The 21063-nt window shown below is 46.4% G+C and overlaps 1 protein-coding gene across 3 annotated transcripts in view; it reads right to left on the bottom strand.

The window, feature by feature from the left end:
* DNAL1 (dynein axonemal light chain 1) overlaps window positions 1-21063 on the bottom strand; it is a 281387-nt gene that overhangs the window by 33532 nt on the left and 226792 nt on the right. For all 3 annotated transcript variants that reach the window (XM_085627053.1, XM_085627054.1, XM_085627055.1), the window contains exon 6: window positions 18161-18287. In XM_085627053.1, the coding sequence (XP_085483179.1) occupies window positions 18161-18287 (127 nt within the window). The remainder of the gene's footprint in view (window positions 1-18160; window positions 18288-21063) is intronic.

Raw genomic sequence — 21063 nt, forward strand, 5'->3', positions numbered from 1 at the left:
GCTGTCAAGGTTGCTACAGTTCAGGTGGTGTGGGAGCGCACCTTGGATGTATGCAAGCAAATCAACGCTGTCTCCTCCTGCTTCAACATCCTCTGCATGATCCGCAAGATCTACAGATGGACCCTGACAGATATAAGAAAGAGTCACCCAGGCCCTTGTCAGCAGCAGACTTGACTACGGAAACGCCCTCTACGCGGGAGCCCCGACCAAGCTCATCAAACGACTACAACGCATCCAAAACGCCTCGGCGCGACTGATCCTCGATGTACCACGACACAGCCACATCACCCCCCCACTTGAGAAACCTGCACTGGCTCCCCGATAACAAGAGGATATCCTTCAAGCTCCTCATCCACGCACACAAAGCACTCCACAAGACCGGCCCAGCCTACCTCAACAGACGGCTCTCCTACATCCCCAACCGCCAGCTACGCTACGCCGACCTCTCACTCGCCACCGTCCCGCGCATCCGAAGAACAACCACCGGCAGTAGATCCTTCTCCCACCTCGCCGCCAAGACATGGAACTGAGCCTACGACAGACCCAAGACCTGCTGACCTTCAGGAGGATACTCAAGACCTGGCTGTTCGATCAGTAGTGCCCCCCCCCCCCCCCCCCCCAGCGCCTTGAGACCCTTGCGGGTATGAAGTGCGCTTTACAAATGATTGATTGAATGATTGATTGATGTGAGCGGCCTTCCCGTTTTTCATGACAGAGAGCTATGGCTGCAAATACCCATCTTGCTATTGTTCCTCCTGCCACTGGTCGACCTTTCTTGTCGGAGCAAATGCTACCAGAAACTGATCAAACTCCCTGAAAGACTTGGGAACCGATTTAGATCTTGGCGGACCCGTTACCAAGTCACTACATTGACAGATATCCCGTTCGCCGAAATAAATCCCATTATATCCTATGGGATTTATATTTTGTCGGATGGGACATCAGTCACCATTGTGAAGGAGTAACCCATCCGCCAAGATCTAAATCAGGCCTTTAGTTCTTTCTAAATAAAACTTGAAACATCTCTTAAGGTCAAGAGTGCGAAGCACTTTTCTGCTCCACTTGATGGGTTTTGAAATAATGTTTTTAAGACCATTAGTTCATTAAGGTGAGGTTCTGTGGGTACTCTGGGTATGAATCTACAATTAGTAAGTAGGATGACTCATTTTTTAACTGCAGGTATGGCTTCTGCACTGTAGAGGCTTGTAGCTCACTGACACGTCTCCCAGATGTTAGTGCCAATAGAACAGCTGTTTTCCATGTAAGATGTTTGATGTCAGCTTTATGGACAGGTTCAAAAGGTCTTTTCATTAGATGAGTAGACTGTATTTAGCTGCCCAGTAATCAATACTTTTCTTATCAGTAGATAAGCTCTAAATAGCCCTTTTAGGAATTCGTTTATTATCTTGAAATTGCCTCCAAATGTACTCTAATTGAGCTATGACATAGACCGGACTGAGCTAATGATAGAAGGTACAGAAGCTGTTGAGCTGGCTCCGATGAGAACAGGGGACACTGATTAGATGCACGCCAATTACAAAAACTCAGACATTTTGACTTGTAAGACTTGTTCGAGGCCTCTGCTCTGGCTTTTGTCAAAATGTCTCTACATTGTTGTAAATATTTTGCATGTGAAATTAGTTGTATTCAGGATCCAGTCAACTAAGCTGTGAGAATCTGGGTTAGGATAAATCACCAGGTCGCCGTTTCTGTAGAGTAATCCTGGGACTGGTTTGATTTGAATGTGTCGCTATTCTGACATTAGGAGAAACTTCGTATACCAGAAGGGTCTCGGCCACACTGGTGCTATCAGAATATGCCGGCACAGCTCTTGTTTCATCTTGTTTAGTGTTCGTGAGAATAAAGGTACTGGCAGAAAGGCGTACGCAAATGTGCCTGCCGAAGACATCTGAAGCGCATTTCCACATGACCCCCTGTGCAGGAACCTGCTTGCATAGTGCCAACACTTTTTGTTCGCCGGAGTAGCAAACAGATCCAGAGATGAGTTCCCCATATTTTGAGTCGAGTGTCCGACAATTCCCACTCGTGACAGTCTTTCATGGAACCTCTTAATTTGTCAACCCACTGGTTTTTTTCTTGCCCTGAACCTGTTCTGCCTCATGTAAATTTTATGTTGGAGACACCAGCACCATATGTACTGCACTTCTCTGGCCAGAGGGTGTGATCTTGTTCCACCCTGCTTGTTTAAATAGAACATTGTCATTGTGCTCGGATCAAGACATCCAACTCCTGTACTCTTGGTAGGAAAGCTCTGAGACTTAACATTACTGCCTTCAGTTCAGGAGACTGATACATTCACAGCCTCATGCATCAAGCCAAAATCCAGTCGGTAAAATACCGATTCGCTAATAGCTCCCGGTAGCGAGTTAAAAATACCCACTTCAAATGCATGAACCCAAAACGTGAGCAAATAACGAATCGCTAAAATAAATCAGCCAAAATACCGAATCGCTAATAACCAAAATGCAAAATTACCAAATCGCTAAATACCGCTTTAGCAGTTACCGAAATCACTATTAGCTCCCGGAAAGTGCCAATAGCAAATAACGAATCGCACCCCAATGCAACAACAGTCGCTAATAACGAAAATCCCAAAAATCGCTATTTTGCAAGAGCTAAATAAGGGGAATCAAAACCTGGAGGTAAAGTTAAAAAATAAAAATAAAAAATGCAAAAAAACAATTTCAACATGTGCAAATGATTGAGGCAATCACAAAACCCTTAAATGTGGCCCAGGAGACCCGGTTGGCTCCCACAAAATGGCTGCCCTCTACGTGCTTGCAAGGAGGATGCGTATCAATGCTGAAGGACAGCGCAGGAGAAGGGTCCAGGAGAGAGTCTTCAGACTGCGCATCACCCTGCTCGTGCAGAATGAGGACGAGGTGTACGAGAAGTATCGACTCAATCGTGCCATGATCATGCGCCTCATCGCAGACCTGGAACCATTACTGCAGCACCAGACACACCGGACCAATGCAATCCCAGCGCACGTTCAGGTCCTATGCAGGCTGCACCTACTGGCCTCAGGGAGATTCCAGGGGGTCATTGCGGTAGCCGGAGGCGTATCGTAAAGCGCACTCTCACGCTTCTTCAACAAATTCCTAGATGCCATGCTGACAATGCTACACACCCACATCAGCTTCCCCACAACCCCACAGCAGTCGGAGAGCAACAAACAGGCATTCTACCAGGTGGCGCAATTCCCCCATGTAATTGGATGCATCGACTGTACGCATATCCCCATATGTCCGCCCGCTGCAAATGAGTACATATTCCGCAACAGTGGAATCCACAGGCGTCTAACCAACGGAGAATTTGGAGAGGGACTCCTGCTTGGTACGTACAAATTACGCTTACACACAACAACACCACACATGTATGGACATCACCAATGCTAAGTCTTAGCTTCTATCTTCTAGGTGACAGTGCTTACGCCCTGCGTGAATATATACTCACCCCATACATCAATCCAGCAACCCCACAGGAACAACGCTACAACGTTGCACACATTAGCACCAGGAATGTCATCCAGAGGACATTTGGGATCCTGAATAGTTGCTTTGGAACCCTACATAAGACTGGAGGCGCCTTGCTATACAAACCTGAAACCTGCTGCCGGATAATTGCTGTATGTGCAATGCTGCACAACATTGCGACCAGAAGGGGGATACCCATAGAGGTTGACAGGAATGACCACCAACGGGATGACCAACCACCCGCCCAACACCGACAGGCACACGTCCCTCACACAGCAGAGGGCCACAGGAGGCGGACATACATCATGCAACATCATTTCTGAATCGGGTGAGAATGAAACGTTACAAGTCTGTTTTGTGTGCAACTGTTTAATGCACAGTAGCACTGTGGTATGTGCAAATGAACAAGCTATGGAAATAATGCACCACAGGAAAGAAGTAACAACAACTGTGCGGAAAAGTCACACCTGTGCAGTCTCAGGAAGGGTAGGTCCATGGTTGCCCCACCATGGTCCGGTATGTCTGTGTATGTTCCTAGTGGCGCTTGCCACGTACCCCAAGCCTCCGCTCAGGTGTATCCAATGCCTCACCACGGCCTGTCCCCGTGGAGGCACGCGAACTGCGGCGCCTGGTGCTGGCCTCTGCCAGTGACACGCTGCTGACACTGGAGGCAGCCTCACTGGCGTCATCCCCTCCCAAAGCAGCAGCACTGCATGTGCTGCTCTGAAGGTGTTCCACAGCAGTGGTGATCAGTCCTAGTGACTTTGCTACATCCCCGCAGAAGTGGCCAAGGTCCACCTGCAGGGACACAGAGCGGCGTGCCAACACTGCGGTGCTGTTGCTGTGCCGTGTGATTGCCTTTGTAGCGGCGGCGGAACGCACCAATTGCTGCTGGTGCCAACTCTTCTGGCACTCATGCCCCTCCCTCATGGCACGGGTGAGCTCATGGACGTCTTCCCTGAGCTGAGCATTGCCCTCGGCCACCACAGTGGTCATGTCCCTAACCGCCGTGCTCATGTCCGTAACTGCCGCAGTCATGGCGCGCATCTCCCTAGCAAGGCACACTATATTGCAGCTAATGTTTGCCACGTGTCGTCCCTGCAGGCGCTGTGCACGCAGCATCCTCTCCTCGATTGCAGAAGTTGCTGGGACATCCTGGTCGGCTGAGGAGACGGAACTTCGAAGAGCCCTGCACCGCCGTACGCGTCTTGCGCCTCCAGGTGGTGCATCAGGTGGTGTGATGGTGCGCTGACTGGGTGCCAATTGCGTGGAGGGAGTTTCCATCTCCTGCAAGGGCGCAACTTGGGACCTGCGCCTCTGCGCTTTAGTGGCTGTTGTGGCTGCAGCGTGTTTGGCTGGTGCCGTTGCTGGTGGCGCTGGTGCTGGTGCCGTTGCTGGTGGCGCTGGTGGTGGTGGTGCTGTTGGGGTGGCAGGTGTAGGTGATGCATGCGCATCCTGCGCTGTCTCCTGGTCGGAATCGACGGGTGTTTCAGAGATTATCAGCTGGCCGCTGTCGTCCGAATCCCCAGGTGATGCATCTGTGTGTGAAACAGTGCATGGTTAGTGGGATAGTTACACCTACATAGTGTTGTACACATACATGTCCCTCTGTGGTCCACTAAATAAACAGTCTCCATCCATGTTCAACTGATGTGGTGTATGGACATTGGATTTACGCCTGTACATGCACACTGGGCTGACTAGACTACGACTCCCATGATGCACTAGTGTCATGTGTAAAGCTGTGTGTGCCAGAACTGCAGACACACTGAGATCGGGCTGGGGGCATGGATATGGATTTACGCTATGCGGGGTGTGGGCACAGGCATGCATCTTACCTTGGGCACTTGTGGCTGCGCCGGACGTGTCCATCTGGGTCACCCCCACGATGGCTTCCCGCTCTATCGTCCCTTCCACCAGGTCCTCCAGGGCAGTGTTGGATGGTGCTGTAGAGGGGCCGCCTCCAGTCCTGCTCGCCTCCCGGAGCCTCTCCGCAATCCTCTCCTTGGCACGCTTCCGCAGGTCGTACCACCTTTTCTTGAGGTCGTCGATGCTGCGGGGCGTGACACCAACTGCATTCACCCTCTCACGGATGCGCAGCCATATGCGCCGCTTCTCCTGCTCAGGCACCTTGAGGGACAGCTTGCCGAAGAGGCGGTCGTGTTTGCTGGAGACTCCCTCGATAAGGTACTCCAGCTCCCTGTCCGAGAATTTGCGCTTGCGCTTGCGTGCTGACTCAGCGCTGGATGGCACTTCCTGCGCCATGATGTATGTGTCTGGCGATTTGCAGAGTCGGTGTGGCTTCACTCTGCACAGGCAGTCTTCCTTCACAGCTCCTGTTTGCTCCTCTGTCTAGGCTATGTGGGTGGGGCTGCAGTATTTCCTGGTTGGTGATGTCATCTGCACGTTCCCGGAGCGACGCGGTCATTTGCGATTTCGCTATTACCGATTCGCTAATAGCTAACTCGGTATTACCGAACTCGCTATTAGCTACTTCGGTATTACCGAACTCGCATTTTGCTAATGGGAGTTTGCATGCCCCGCAATTGAGAAATCGGTAATTTTAGCGATTTTTAAGGAATCGCAATATTTTACCGAATCTGTTGATGCATGCCAAATACCGATTCCTTAATGGCGATTCCTTATTTTTCGGAATTAAGGAATCGGTATTCGTTTGGTTGATGCATGTGCCCCTCAGTCTGTTGTTAGTTTAACCATTTTCTGCTCACTCGCAGATCTTGGAGATGTGTCCCCTCCCCCCCATCCTTCCATCAAAGCATCCGTTGTCAAGAAAAAACCTGGAGTCTTAACTAAGAATGTCGCCTCATTGCAATGTTTTCTTCCTTCATTCACCTTTGCCGTGTGCTCACTATTTCTGGAGTTACAAGGACAATGCAGTCAAATGAGCCCATGTCCTGCGTCCATTGCTTTCGAGTTGCTCCTGTAGTGGTCTCGGGTACAACCAGCAGTTCAGGATAAGAGGGAAGCATAATGATTTCATTCCCAGAGACTTTTTGAATTGCCTTACTGAAGTGTAGCCTTTTCTTGATAGGATAGACCCCAATGTTATTTTCACAACTCTCTCTTTTGTATGGATATACTTTGCAGATCTTTGTGTTCATAACTGCCCCAAGAAAAGTGATTGTTGTATTTCTCCTGGTTTATGTGAAGTCCCAGGTCTTCAAAGAATTGAATGCATGTCATTGTAGAGTGCATTGTACACTTTAGAAATTGTTGCTTTTATCAGCCAATCGTAATCGTACAGGTAAGGAAATAATTAGTGGCTGTTTATTCTCAGTTAGACTGCTACTGGTGCCGTGCATTTGGTAAAAATTCTTGGGGCAGATTTTAGGCCAAATCGTAGAACCCTGAATTGGTAATGGCTTCCGGCCACCTCGAATCTGAGATATCTAGTCAGCTTTACATGTAGAGGGAAATGGAAATAGGTGTCTAGAAGAGCCAACTATGTCATTTGGTCTTCTTTGTTCAGCAAGTAAATGATGTCTTGCAGCATAAACACTCTGAAAGATTGCTTTTCGAGGTACTTACTGAGCTGCCTCAAGTCCAACACCTGTCTCCATTTTTAATTCCTCGTCTTTAGTAGAAAGAAGGTGTAGTAAAAACCTTCATGTCTGCAGTTTTGTGGGACTTCTATTGCTCCCTTCAAAATCAGTGATTTGATTTCTTCTCTTAACAGCCAAAAATACTTCTGTAACTGTCTGATAGGCAGATGGTATGGAGGTTTCTGGATAAATTCTACGGTGGGTCCATACTTTGACGTCCAAGACCCAACTGTCGAAGTGATGGGTTTCCATTGTTTGTAGCAACGGTAGACAGTGTCTATGAAATCCAAGCGAGGTGAAGGTACTGAGGCGACTGATGTCCCGTTTGTGCAGCTCTTCTTCTACCAGGCTGTTTGGAGTAAGCTGTGTTTTGTGAAGGTCTATACTGCTGTGAAAACTCATCGATATCCGTGCGGCTACTCTAGATACAGCGGATATCTACATGGTTGGTATCCTCCACAAATTGAATACTGTTCTCTGCCTCTACCACCTCGAAAGGATGGACACCTTTTTTGTAGAACCCCTAAGGAGCTTGTAGTCTCAGTGTCAGCCTTGATGGATTGTTAGGCATCGTCAATGTGTTTACTAAATAAGGCTTCACCATTGTAGGGCACGTCCAAAATATTTGACTGCACTTTCTGCTTGAAAATTGTTGCCTTAAACCATCCTTGCCATCACAAGACCGCTGCTCCAGCTATCTGTCTGAAGCCGGTAAGGGATACATTCTTTACTGTCTCTATTATCTCTAAGGATGTCTGTTCCCCCTTCTTGAAAGGATAGCTGTAGCTTACTGTCTATTATTTCTGGTAGATCCTCTAAAGCGTGAGCTAAATCTGACCACATCTGGCGGTTGTACCTGCCAAAGATAGCTAGGGCCTCAGACGCTCTTATAGTTATAGCCCCAATGGCAGAGAAATGCTTCCCTATATTGTCCAATCTACTACCCTTCTTGTCCGGGGGAGTTGAACAGGTTGCTGTCAGATTCTTGGGTCTTCTTCTTTGAGGTTCCTGCATAATCACCGAGTCAGGTTTTGGATAACCGATCCAACAGGCTGGAGAGCTCTCAGAAGCCTTGTATTTTTTTTTTTTTTATAATCATGCCTCAATATTACTGCAGCCACTGTAGCTGGGTTTTTCATAACCTTAACTCCTTTGGTCCAGATTTAAATTTTTTTTTTTTAAATCTTTGAAATCATACAGAAAGCACTCAGCTTGTTGGGCAGAGAGAGATGAGGAGATCAAATCACTTGGCCGCTCTCTCCGGAAGCATATGGAATCTCCAATATCGTCGGTGGGGAGCTAGCTCCTGGGGGTGTCAGTGGTGCCTGATCCTGTTGTATTTTGCCCTCTTGGGGCTCGTCATCTTCATCTGCTTGATCAATGCAGTCATCATGTATGGCGACAGGGTCCAACAAGGTAACAAAAACAAGAATCTTGCTGTAGATGAAGATGTTGTTGATACCACTGTTACAGTGGATAACCTAAGTGTGGCTGGAGTTGGCGTCGCCATCTTTGCCATCGACGATTTAGTCAGTGACTTGCCTGATTTTTAGAGGCAGATTTCCTGTCGTCAGTGGAAGCCAATGCCCTCTCAAAAGGTGTTGAAGGCTCTCATACCGATACCTTTTCACCTGTTATTCCCTGATGTGCTGGGGAAGTCACCTCTTTCAATGCTGGCTTTTGTTTAATCGCCATTTTGTGTGTCTTTTTAGGAGGTTCAGTTAAGTCCTCAACAGATCTCGCTCCTTTAAATGACTTCTTTCGCTTAGGGCACGGCCCTTCATCTCCAGACTCTCGAGTTTCAGATGCCTTTTTCTTTTGAAGCCATAATGCACAGACTTGCCTCTCGATCTTTTAGAGTTTTCGCTGAAAATGTTCTGCAATAATTGCAGTCCTTGGGTTTGTGGTGCGGTGTAGGCAGAACAGGCATTCCTAATGACGGTCTTCCAAGAACGGCCTCATTTTCCCACAGGTCTTACATTGGCAGAACAAACCCCTTTGGCACTCTCAGGCATGCTGGTAAAATCTGTAAGAGCAGCTAGTATAGTTCTAAATTTCATCTGGGGGTCACAAGTTGGTAAAGAAAATTTCTGAATAGACTCCCTATTCACAACATGTGGTAAGAAATCTGAGGTATGAAGCCGCTGTAGGAGGAATGGGGTGCGAGCTCCTCTCTAAATTGCCTTAACTTTGGTTGTGCTCAAAACAATGTGGATTGTTACACAATCTTATGGGGGAAATATAATCACAGTTGAAGTCAATAGAATTTGTTTACTACTAATTTATTTACTGTGAGACTTCCACCTCGATGACGGGGAAGATTCTAGCACGTAAATCTATGAAAGATTCAATATTGGATAGCTCTAGCTGTTTAGTGTTGGATTATTTTGACATGTATTTGCATTGAACGTTATGAATAAAGGGATATGCTTCCTTGCACTTAACTTGTAGGCAATAACCATAAAAAAATGCTTTATTGAATTGGACAAGTAAAAAATAAGTACAATTTTGTGTATGTAATGACATAGCACTAGTCCAGTGACTACATGCACCAATCAACATCACTTAATCGTGCTGATAAAATAATGAAAGAAAGAAAAACAAATGTTAGATATTGTCAAGTCCCTCCATCAGAGGAGCAATTTGTCTTCCAATATAAATTTCACCAGTCATTAGAGACTAAAAAGTGATTGTACCAGTGTACTGCAATTTGTGCATAGCACATGTGCAGTGTGTGTGGTAAGGAGGTGTCAGAAATATGCAACCAGCTCAAAATAATCTACATGTCCAGCATTTCACAAACAATGATTTGATATTATGGACTTACAGGGCCTTATGAGTTTGGCAATCCTCCTGTCAGCCCGCTATCGCCATGCCGACAAGATGACCGCCAAGCGCGTTGAGCGCCCGCTTGCCAGATTCAGTCAGTCAGAAAACTTTATTTCGGTAAAAATACCATAAAAGTGCAGACATCACATTTAAAAAGATTCTACATATACACTCAATAATCTTTAAAACCTCTCATAAAACAATAATTTAATTCATTATGTGTTCATAAAAAATATAGGATGTTTAGCACAAAAAAATGGACACGGCTTGAAATATAAAAAGAAGAAGGCGTTACAGTACTAAATGTTTTCTTATTACCCACATGGAAAAGAGGTATTTCGCAGTAACTGTGACAAATAGGGGGGAGGTATCAGATTTCATTACCCTATGTAGGTCTCTGTAGTTGCTTACCCCAATGTTTTTCGCTAATTGAATGATCCATTTTTTACGTGGGTTTGTGTAGGCCTTGCAAAAGAATAACACGTGGGCCTCTGATTCCTCGTTCGAACTACACCCTGGGCAAGCACGGTTTATTGAACCTACCCATTTATTCGTCCTAGAAAATAAGGGTAGGGATCCATGCCTGAATTGTATATGAAGTTTCTTGGCCAGCAAAGGTTGGATCATATCAAGTGCGAGCTCGAAGCTGTAGCTTAATTTCATTTCAAGGAATACAGAGGTCATGTTAGTACCCGGATCAAGGCGTAATATTTGGGACAATTTGTGATCCTCAATCGCTTTTGCCAACTGTTTTTTTGGTAGGGAGACACAAGCCACCTCTGGGTTATGCCATAGGTCCTCCCTACCAATTTCACCTAAAAACTTTTTAATATATGCAAGCCATGGGATGGATCCAGCCCCTGGGAGTGTCATAATTGATTTTAATTCCTCCCTGAAGATATTGAGTTCTGGTGTGCTCCACAAACGGCGCCAATACATAACCGGTCGGGAAGCAACCAGATCAACTATTGGCTGGATTCCCAGGTCCATCCTAAGAGGTTGTAGGGGGGTGCTCTTAGGTAAAGCTAAAAGTTGTCTCATAAAATGATTTTCTGACCTAGCTAAGGACTGGACTGCACTATGGCCCCAAAGCTCAGCGCCATAGATCGCCGCTCCTCTTGCCTGTACCCTATAAACCTCTACAAGCGGGCCAATTAATTTTATCGGACTGTCCCGGTACATCTTCAAGATTCCCCCAGAGATTTGGGCCAGTTTCAAATTGGCCTTCAGGATCTGGGGTCCCCAGTCCATGTTATTACTTAGTGTAAGCCCCAAATAGTCAAAGACCGATACACGCTCCAACGGTAAATCGTCCAGCTTTGGGATGGGACAGTTTGTGGTATCCGCATGCAGAACCATGTATTTGGTCTTGTTGACATTGATAACCAGGTTCCTATTTCTACAGAATGTTGCAAAACCCTCCAGAACTCTTTCCATACCCATTGCTGTCTTAGACAAGAGCAGAGTATCGTCTGCAAACATTAATGCTGGTATTTTCCTACCTGATAGCCTAGGTGCATCAATATCTGTTAGGGCGAGCAGTTCTTCCACAAGGCCGTTTAGAAAAAGGGAGAAGAGGGTTGGTGCCAGCACGCAGCCCTGCCTCACACCTCTTTCAACGGGGAAAGGAGATGTTAATTCACCATTTTGGCCAAACCTTACCCTGGCATAGGTGTTTTTATGTAGGATTTCCATGAGGTGGCATAGGTGTGGAGGGACACCCATCCCCATCAAGAGGTCCCATAGCTGACATCGATCTACCATGTCAAAGGCGGACTTTAGGTCAACAAAAGAAAGGTAGAGACTGCCTCCTTCCAGTTTGATCGTTTTCCAATATATCATCTGGAATCTGAAGAGTTGATCTATTGTTGACATTTTAGCTCTAAAGCCCACTTGTAGAGGAGTCAGAATGTTAGACTCTTCCATCCATGCTTGGAGCCTCCCCAATAGAACGCGTGCAAAAATCTTCTGTGCCACGTCTATTAGGCTGATCGGCCTGTAGTTTGCCGGGTCTAGGGGCGAGCCCTTTTTGTATATCGGGATGATCTCAGCCCCAGCCCAGGTATGAGGCGGTGGCATTCCTAAAAAAATAGCATTAAAAAAATTCTGTAAGTAGGGAACCCATACGACCTGTTCGCTCTTGTACAGATCGCCCGGTATTCTATCTAGACCGGGTGCCTTATTTGGAAGGACTTTATTCAGCGCCAATTCAACCTCTCCTAGTGAACATAAATCGTTATCACCCGTGGTCAAGGAAAGGGCTTGCCTAGGTGGGTGTTCATAGTTTTCTGGGGCTATAGGGTTACTGGCGTAAAGGGCTTGAAAATGCCAGCGCCATACATCTTCCCCTAGATTAGGTTGGACGGCTACTTGGGAAGCAGAAGACCCGGATTTAACCAAGTTCCAGAAAGCCCTGGAGTCCCTTTTCCTTAATGAAGTGGAAATTTCCTCCCATCTCTTATACTCCCATTCTTTTTTGGCATCTGTGATCATTTTCTTATAGTGGCCCCTCGCCTCCTTAATCAAGGTCTTATTCCCCCCTTTTAAATTTTCTAGGAGTGACAACTTTGCCACTCTGCAGGATTTAGTGAACCAGAGGAATCTCTCTCTAGGCTTTTGTAGTTGCCTCCTTGTTCCCTGGTGGAAGTGTCCCTCTAGGTTTGCACATAACTCTACGTGGGTGGAGCCTATGGTATCCATGTCAAGGGGGTCTTTACCGCGGAAGCAGGATCTAATACTTGCTTTAGAAGCGGGTAGATCTCCCTGTACATGTCACCAAGCTCCGTTTGGGATTTAGCGATCTTTTCCCATCTCACTCTCCGTCCTCCACAAGATGTAACCAGAGGGGGGAGAGGAATAATGCCCCTAGGTTGATTGGGGAGATTGACGTAGCCATCAAGAGTAAGTACAAGTGGATTATGGTCGCTTTCGCTGCGATTTACCACCTGTAAATCCACAGCCCTAGGCCACATGTCCAGTTTGATCAGTATATAGTCTATAAGGGAGGTATAACTGTTCCGCTGGCATGTGGGTTTACCAGGATTGTCCGCTGGGAGCCTTCCATTACATGCCCTCAGAGAGTGAGTAAGGGTTATTGTAGTAAGTTGCAAGACCAGAGGTGACCATCCTTTCGTGGGATATGTATTACTAGGTGGAATTGCCCATACTTCATCCTCTGCTTGGGTGACTGAGGTAGGGACATCATTCAAAGGCTCGAAGTGGCAATTAAAATCGCCGCCTATGAGCAAATGTTCCTGCTTAGGTAAAGAACACAGGAAATCATCTAATTTAGATAAAGTGCTGGCTTTTTGACCGTTCTTTACGGGGCGGGAATAAATATTTATCAGATTGAGCTCACGATGATCCCGAAATGTTAGGGCTAGACACATAAAATCCAGTGAACCAGTATCAATTACTCTAATGTCACAGTCCAAATGTGTTTTCACCCACACACACAGTCCACCTGATGGCCTCCCTCTTGAGGCCCTTACAGCCGGGGTCCAGTACGTAGCGAACCCGAGACGATGGCATGCTTGCATGGCCCAAGTTTCTTGGAGGAGGCATATATCAAGGCAATCTATGAACTCCCCCCAATCCGGGCAATTCAACAAATTTCCAATACCTGCCAAGTTCCAAGATAAGATTTTTAGAGACACCCCATGCTTTGGTTTTTGGGTGATATTATCCCTTGTGTGTGGGCTCATATGAGGCCGTGGGAGTTGGCTGATAGAGACCACCCCGTTTTCAGGTGGTTCTAATATTAAGGGAGAGCTGTCAATCATTAATTGGTTTGAAACAGCGTTTGTAGTGGGCACGTTTATATTGGGGTCTTGGGTGTGATCCATGGGCGAGACTATATGCTGCAATGGCTCCTGTAGTGCGGGGGGTACTGCCCTTGGGAATTCATGGATGTTATGTGCCTTGCTTTGTTCAGCGAAAATTTGGTCACTTCCTGCCTGGTTGGAAGTCTGCCCGTGGGATTGACTATTTTTAGTGGCCTCACCTGCTGGTTGCAGTCAATCAACGAGGTCAAGGGTGCTAAACCTATTGTAGCATTGAATGGGGGAGCATGGGTTGTAGTGAGGGGCTGCTCTACTCCCAAGGTGATCCCTGCGCCTTTCCCTCAAGGCCCCAGTTTGATCAACAAATCCTAATTCAGAGTAGGATGTTTTAATAGGGTAAAAAAAAGAGAGGGGGAGAGATTGAATTCCATCCGAAGAGCTCACCCAGCCACCATCCCCCAGAAACTTGGACACCCTTTTGTCCCTAAAGTTTACAAGGATGCAATCACCCCTTATGGTTTTCACGCTCCTACCCACCCACTCCACTCTACGGACCATCATAATTTCCCCGTCAAGGTAGGGTGGCAGGGGTCTATTGACACGTAACCAGTGCATGACTTTATTCTTCAGAGCCGTATATGGTTCAGTTTTTTCGTCATGGAGTTCGGGGACGCCAGATAGAACCACTACATACGAGCTACACTCGGGGGGGAGTTCGGGTCTTGGGAGTTTTATTTTAGCACCTAAATGTTGGAGGTTACTACTGTTAGAGATATGAGCTGCTTTATGTGTACGAGGGGAGTTCCCAACCGTCCTGGTATCGGAGGGGACCTGGGGAATTTGGGAGGGGTGGGTGGGGATGACGGTTCTCCTATTGGTTCTCAATTGGGCCCCATCAGATACTATTATGGTGCTAGGTAATAATGGCTCTCTCTCGGGGGGGCCGACAAGGGGGCGTGTTGTGAGGATGTAGATTGACAGAGGGCCTTCTTGGGCTGGGGAGCCGGGTCGCTGTGGTTAGGGTCCACAGCAGTAAGAAGCACCCTTAATTTTTCTTCAACAACGGCTAGTCGGTTGGCTAAAGGTGATAGGCTCCCCGAGATTAAAAGCTCCAACTTTCCCAATATGCATCATCAATTACACATTTAGAGCAATGAGGAGTTTCTTTAAAAATAGATTCAGGAGACATAGGTGCTGAAGGTGCTATAGTGTCCAATCCCGGTGTAGTAGGTAACCTTCCCTCCGTAGATACATCGCTGTGGCCAGCATTCAAGCTAGGGAGGTTTTTAGGTTTCTTGTTGTTATTAGATTTCATCGGACCTCCCTCGCGCTTCTTCCCCTTCGGAGCATTAGATCTTGGGTTTTTACTCCTCGCGGACTGCTCCGATTTGGACCTGGTGGTAATAATGTTCGTAAAGATTGGGGCTGGCGGCAGAGTCTCATTCCTATGCGCGGCTGGCTCGTTTAGCCCTGGATCAGTTAGCTTTAGTGACTCTGAGGGCCGATGCGGTGCTGCAGCAGCGGGAGATGTCACAGTGTGGAGGGCTCCGTTGAGTTCAGGCAACCTGGTAGCAGGGGAGCGAGCAGTGGCAATGTTGCCTAAGGAAGAGCGTTTCCCTGGCAGTGGCTCTAGCGATAATCGGCGTTCAGTGGCGGCTATTTCATATGCCAAGACATTACTCGCACGAGTTATAAAATTCCCCAAGGACTCGGCCACGCTACCACCTTTGCTCATCGCCATGTGCAATCGATGCCTGGCAATCAGGTCAGGACCGTTGTGCCGAGTGGAGGGCTGTGGGGGGTACAATGAGCTTTACAATTCTTACCGCAATATAGTTCTTGCTCCCTTGGCTTACAGTTGGTGTCTCTGGCACGATGGAGGTGTAAGGGGGTGGGCCCGGCCCGGCCTCCACCGGTCTCGAACGGGCACAAACGGGCCCGCCCTTGGCCCGGGCTTCGCCCGGCGCGTCCCGCGAAGCGGGCCTCTTTCCGCTTTGTATGCGCCTCCCGGCGCTGTTGCGTCGTCAGGACAGCGCGCCGCCGCTTGGGCTGCCGGGAGTTGCAGTCCCGGGGCGGCGACGCGAGGAGTGAAGCTTTCCTGGTGCTGGCGGTGAGGAGTATGAACCCCCTGGTCTCTTGGAGATGGCGGTGAGACGGTGAGGCTAGTGACTGCTGGATACAGGTCAGTGGCTCGTTGCCAGATTACAACTGTAATCTCTGGCGGACAGGCGGTGCTGCAGGTGTCTCACAATGGCGGCTGTATAAGGCACATAGGTGAGACTTAACTTTAGATGCTGCTGTGACAGTGCCTGCAGCACATTCCTGCACGGTGTGGCATACATGCCACACCATACAGGAACCTGGGTGCAATTCCAGGTGGCCACAAAATGTGCTCCCCGCATGCATGCCCAGGAGTGGCAGGGGGCCCTAAAGTTCCCTCTCAGCCCCATTTTCATGGCGGGCTCACCGCCAAGAAAGGGGCGGTGGACAGGCAACTTGTAATAATTACAGCGGTGGAGCATTGGCACTGCCAGCATATTGCTGCCCCTTTCTATATGCTACTACTGTGGGATACTGGATCCCCATAAGATGCGGCAGTCCTGTGGCGGTCTGACCATTTCACTTTGAATACTGCAGGCGGACCCCCAGTGGTGGCAGTGCTCAGACCGCCACCACGAGTACAGTGGTTTTGTGGACCTCTGCATTCGTAATAAGGCCCTTAGAGTGGGACTAATCACCGAATAGATTGATCTTAGTATTACTCCTAGTGATTGCTTTAAGTGCTGCATTTTTCTACATTTTCCTTCTAAATGTTATAATAAGTTGGTTAATGTATTTTTAAAATTTATTTTTTTGAATACTTTCTGTACCGCCACTGGGGGGTTTAAAGTAGCAACATGGTTTGACCCAGAAGAGTCAATATGTTTCATTTAATGTTTCTGCTTTCTACAGTCAGTATACAAATCAGCTTTAAAAACAGGAACTATTTGCAAGGGGTGGACAATGTTGACCAGGCCCAAGTATTAGGATTGGTTAAGGAACATTATGGTTACATAGTGTTGACTCAACATGAGGGATAACCACATTGTCTATAAGAACAGATGTTGACCTGCTAATCTCCCCTCTGTGTGTTGTCCGCCTAGATGCCTTCAACTGGGAGAAACCTGTTCATTCCACTAGAGGTAGTTACAATCTAATATGAGTGTTGACTTCATTGCTCTGTCAGACATTTATTCACAGTCTTTATTTTGTTACAAAGGCCATCAACTGTCTGCAATCAGCCTCGAAGCAGTTTGCAACTCCCGTCCTGGAATTGTCCTCTTGTTCTTGTGGCGTATAGTCTCTAGCATTCTCTGCTCTGCCACATTTTGTAGACTTCTGGTTGGTTTATCCATGGCACCCAGGTAGTAATAAACAAATAAAACACACAAGATGATGGACGGAATGTTGCACATTGGCAAAACATTCACCCCCAGTCACAGATCTGGGTTTAATCCATCGTTATTTTGCTTATCAAGCCACCCCAATTCAGACATGTCCATATGCAAATCAGTCTTGACCCTGTGCCTTATGGGAACAGTCCAGCCCGAACTGCCAAGCCATGTCTTCCCTGGACCGGAATCAAGCATCCTAGGACCGGTTTCGGGGTTTCAGCCCTCTTCAGCCAGGATAGCTTGACTCCAGTGGCATAGTGAGCACGGGACCCACGTCTGGGCATACCCTTCCCACATAGGGCAAACAGCAAAACACACAAGATGATGGACGGAATGTTGCACATTGGCAAAACATTCACCCCCAGTCACAGATCTGGGTTTAATCAAATAACAGGAGTACCTCTATTTTCCCTCCACAAATCACACATGAGGTAGCCAACATCAAACAGTTGCCCGCAGGAAGTCAGGGAGTAAATGGTACGCAATGATCCACCTAATATACAGCCATCCTGTTTTTTTAGGAAGAATAGCAGATTCCTGGCTGTTTCAGATTTCATGACAGTAGTGCATGTAGTGGTGTTATGGGGATTGGATGGGGTAAACAAGTGAACTGGTTTTTCCACAATCTTAGAAAGTCATCTCTCCAAAACAAGCCTGCTGATACTGGTAAGTTAGGGTCATCTCTTGACCCATTGTTTTACGATTTATATAGGACTATTCTCCGTATTGCAATGCACTGTTGACAGCAAACAGCGACACACTTCTATACTTAGTACACCTTTCTGTGATGTGGCAGACTCAATATGAGCAATATCATATATTCACACTGATGTTCTATTTTCGTATACATGACATTTCATACAGCAAGGATATATCATTAGCCTTGTTCAATTTTGATATATTTTTTTATAGGATATATATAAAAAAAAAAGAATATAAAACAAAATCCCCATCTAATACATAATTAAATCCCTTAATCAATTTTTCTATCTGACTTGATGGTTATGAACATAAATTAACATAAATCAGCACAGAGAAAGCAGTAACTTGCTTACCCCAATCTTTCACAAGATTATTGGACATATACAGAACCTTCAGTTTCTTCATGACATGGATGCCTCTCAGTTTCTCAATTAGATTGTAAGAGATCCATAGCTCTTCTAAAGTATCACCAACTGCTTCCTAAAAAATAATACTTTTGTTAAGGGGCCACAGCATTTGTAAACATTTTCACCTGCAATTAAAGTAACACAATGTCACATCTAAACAGTTTCTGTGGTAGACACTCGAAGATTTGTTTAACCTGGTTTTCTCTTTAGGTTAGCCAATCTTGTTTTATGATTGTTTGTGTTCAGTTTCCGTCTAATAAAAAACAAAGCTTGAATATAATGATGTTATGCACTCCAGAGCTAGAAGGTACAGTCAGTGCTATTCTTCAATGTCAACTCTCCATAATGTATTTAAGGTATCTTTGAGATGCACATCCTTCTCCTCTCCTGCTTGCAAAGCACAAAAGACACTGCTTAAGCTAGTCCTGACCTTCTTCTACTGAGAGTACTGGACTACCTTACCTGTGCACTTTCAGTAAAAAAAAATTGTTTAAATTTCTTTACATTATTGTTGCAGAATTCACATGATACATGGGAAAAAATATATGATAAGATCAGACTCTTGGCATCTATACAAATTTTACGTAATATCAAGACATGGTAGTTTGAGCACATTAACTATGCCGGGCATTTATTTAGATTCACAGTACGTTAGCATCAATTACAATATGGCCAATATGTCCAACAAGAATGGTAATAAGTGGCACCTACTTCTATAGCGTATCATGTCCCGACAGAATCATGAACCTATCTACCCATTGTGACCTGGCTGGGCCCGTGCGATCTTTATTACAGTCAATACAGCAATGCACATGTAATGTAGAAAAAAAAACTTGTTACAACACACTAGGATCATTTCAGGCTATTATTGGTGCTTACGCCATGAGAGTACCCATCTCTCAGTCCCGAGCCCCACCTCCACAAGATACTGAGTATAGAAAACATCTAGAGTCATCCCACTTCCCAAGTACAACAACAGTACACATTCATGTGGTATCAATGACGGATTGTTATGTGCAGTCTCTGAGTCGTGGATCATTTAGGTGTTTACGTTTGACCCAGTCCCGTCGCCGTTTAGCACATTATTACCGTTTGAATCCTGGTCTATTTGTTTTAACTCTGACAACATCCTGTCCCAGTATTGCGCAATTGGATATTTATGCCAGCCAGCTATCTCCTCCCTGTGCAGTGCCGTGCTTTCTGCCTGTGCCCATACCACTAGCGAGTTTTTTCAATTGTTGAGGGCAGGGGGGTGTTTGCTCTCCCATCACTTAGTGATTAGCCGTTTAGGTACAATAAGAACTAGATCTGTGAATCTGGAAGTGACTATGTTTCTAGGGTCTGGGAAATAAGCCCAATATGCATTGTTCCCATGGGCGCAATTGGGGCCGCAGTCACCTCTTGCCAATATAGTTGTAGCATAGGGCAGAACCACAGCATGTGCAGTAAAGTAGTGCTCACCTGCATGCATCGCAGGCAAGCAGAGTTAGTTAGTTGGAAATAGCTGTTTAGCTTGTCTGGAGATAGGTACGCTCTGTGTGTGATGTAGGTCTCAACACAAAATTTGGCATTTCGTGATATCTGTGTGGGGCTAGCCAGAATCATGTCCCACTTGCCATCCATCCATCCATCCATGCAAAGCCTATGTCAGCCAATATATAATGTGACTTTCGTTGCCCAGAACATGTAAGTACTGGATCAGAAGGTGCATTTCAGGTTCGGTGTTCATGTACCCCCCATGACGTCGTAAGTGATCTGATAAATGAGTTCTGTAATAGGAATTGGCCGGTTGGCAAGTCATACTCACATGACAGTCTGTCAAAAGGTATCAGAGTACCATCAGCGTATAGATCGCCAAGTGTGTGTATCCCGGCGGCATGCCAGTATAGGAGAATACTATTGGGGTGCCAGTTTTCTTTCTCGGGGTCCCCAAGAGGGGCAGTACTGGGGCATAAGGAGTTGTGCTCCTGGTGATTTTATAATCCGTATTAAGTATGGCCAGAGGCCTATAGGATCCTAATAAGGCCGGATCTCTGCCTGGTTTGGGAAGGGAGCCAGCAATGTCTCTCTGTGTGGTTGTGAGTGTGAAATCTGCAAGTGCAGCGTCATATACTCTTTTGAGCTGTGGCGCTAGTATATCAGCGTAGACTTTGCAGAATTCAGATGAAAATCCATCCGGACCTGTGGCTAAGGTGCGCATACTTGCCAGTATCTCCTCCATGCTTATTGTGGCGTCAAGCTCTAGCCTCTGCTCCGGGTTTTTTTGGGGGAGGGCAATGGCAGCCAGGTATTGGCAAATCTCGCCCGCCGTTATATTGACTGTGGATTTGTTTTACACTTTGTTATTTCTAAATATCAAAGCCCCAAAAAATAGTCACCACTGGATCAAAATGGAGAGGACCAGCAAAAGAATGGTAGAGATCAAATAATAGCAAATTTACAAAAACATAACCTCATAAAACAGATCGAGCATACATGACACACAAGCATTTATCCACAATAAGTACAGAAACAAAGGAATCAACATAAAGTAAGACACAATGAGCTTTTGGAACAGCAAATGTACAAATGTAATCATACATCTGTTTTAGTGGGTGGGAGAGATGTACCTTACCTATCAACCCAGTATCCCACCCTGACTATTAGGGAGAGTGGAATAGAAAACAGGAATATAAGAGGGGAGTCTAAATAAAGAATGGGTGGGAAAGTGGGACTTGAGAAAAACATGAGCTGGGAGGGGAATGGGTAGAAAGTAACGTGGGGGAGTATCTGGAGATGTAGGCTACATTAGGAAGAAAGAGGTGGAATGAAGATTCATATAGTTGGATAGTCTGGGTGAGGAGAAAGAA

Source organism: Triturus cristatus, chromosome 9, assembly GCF_964204655.1.
Source record: "Triturus cristatus chromosome 9, aTriCri1.1, whole genome shotgun sequence".
NCBI lineage: Eukaryota > Metazoa > Chordata > Amphibia > Caudata > Salamandridae > Triturus > Triturus cristatus.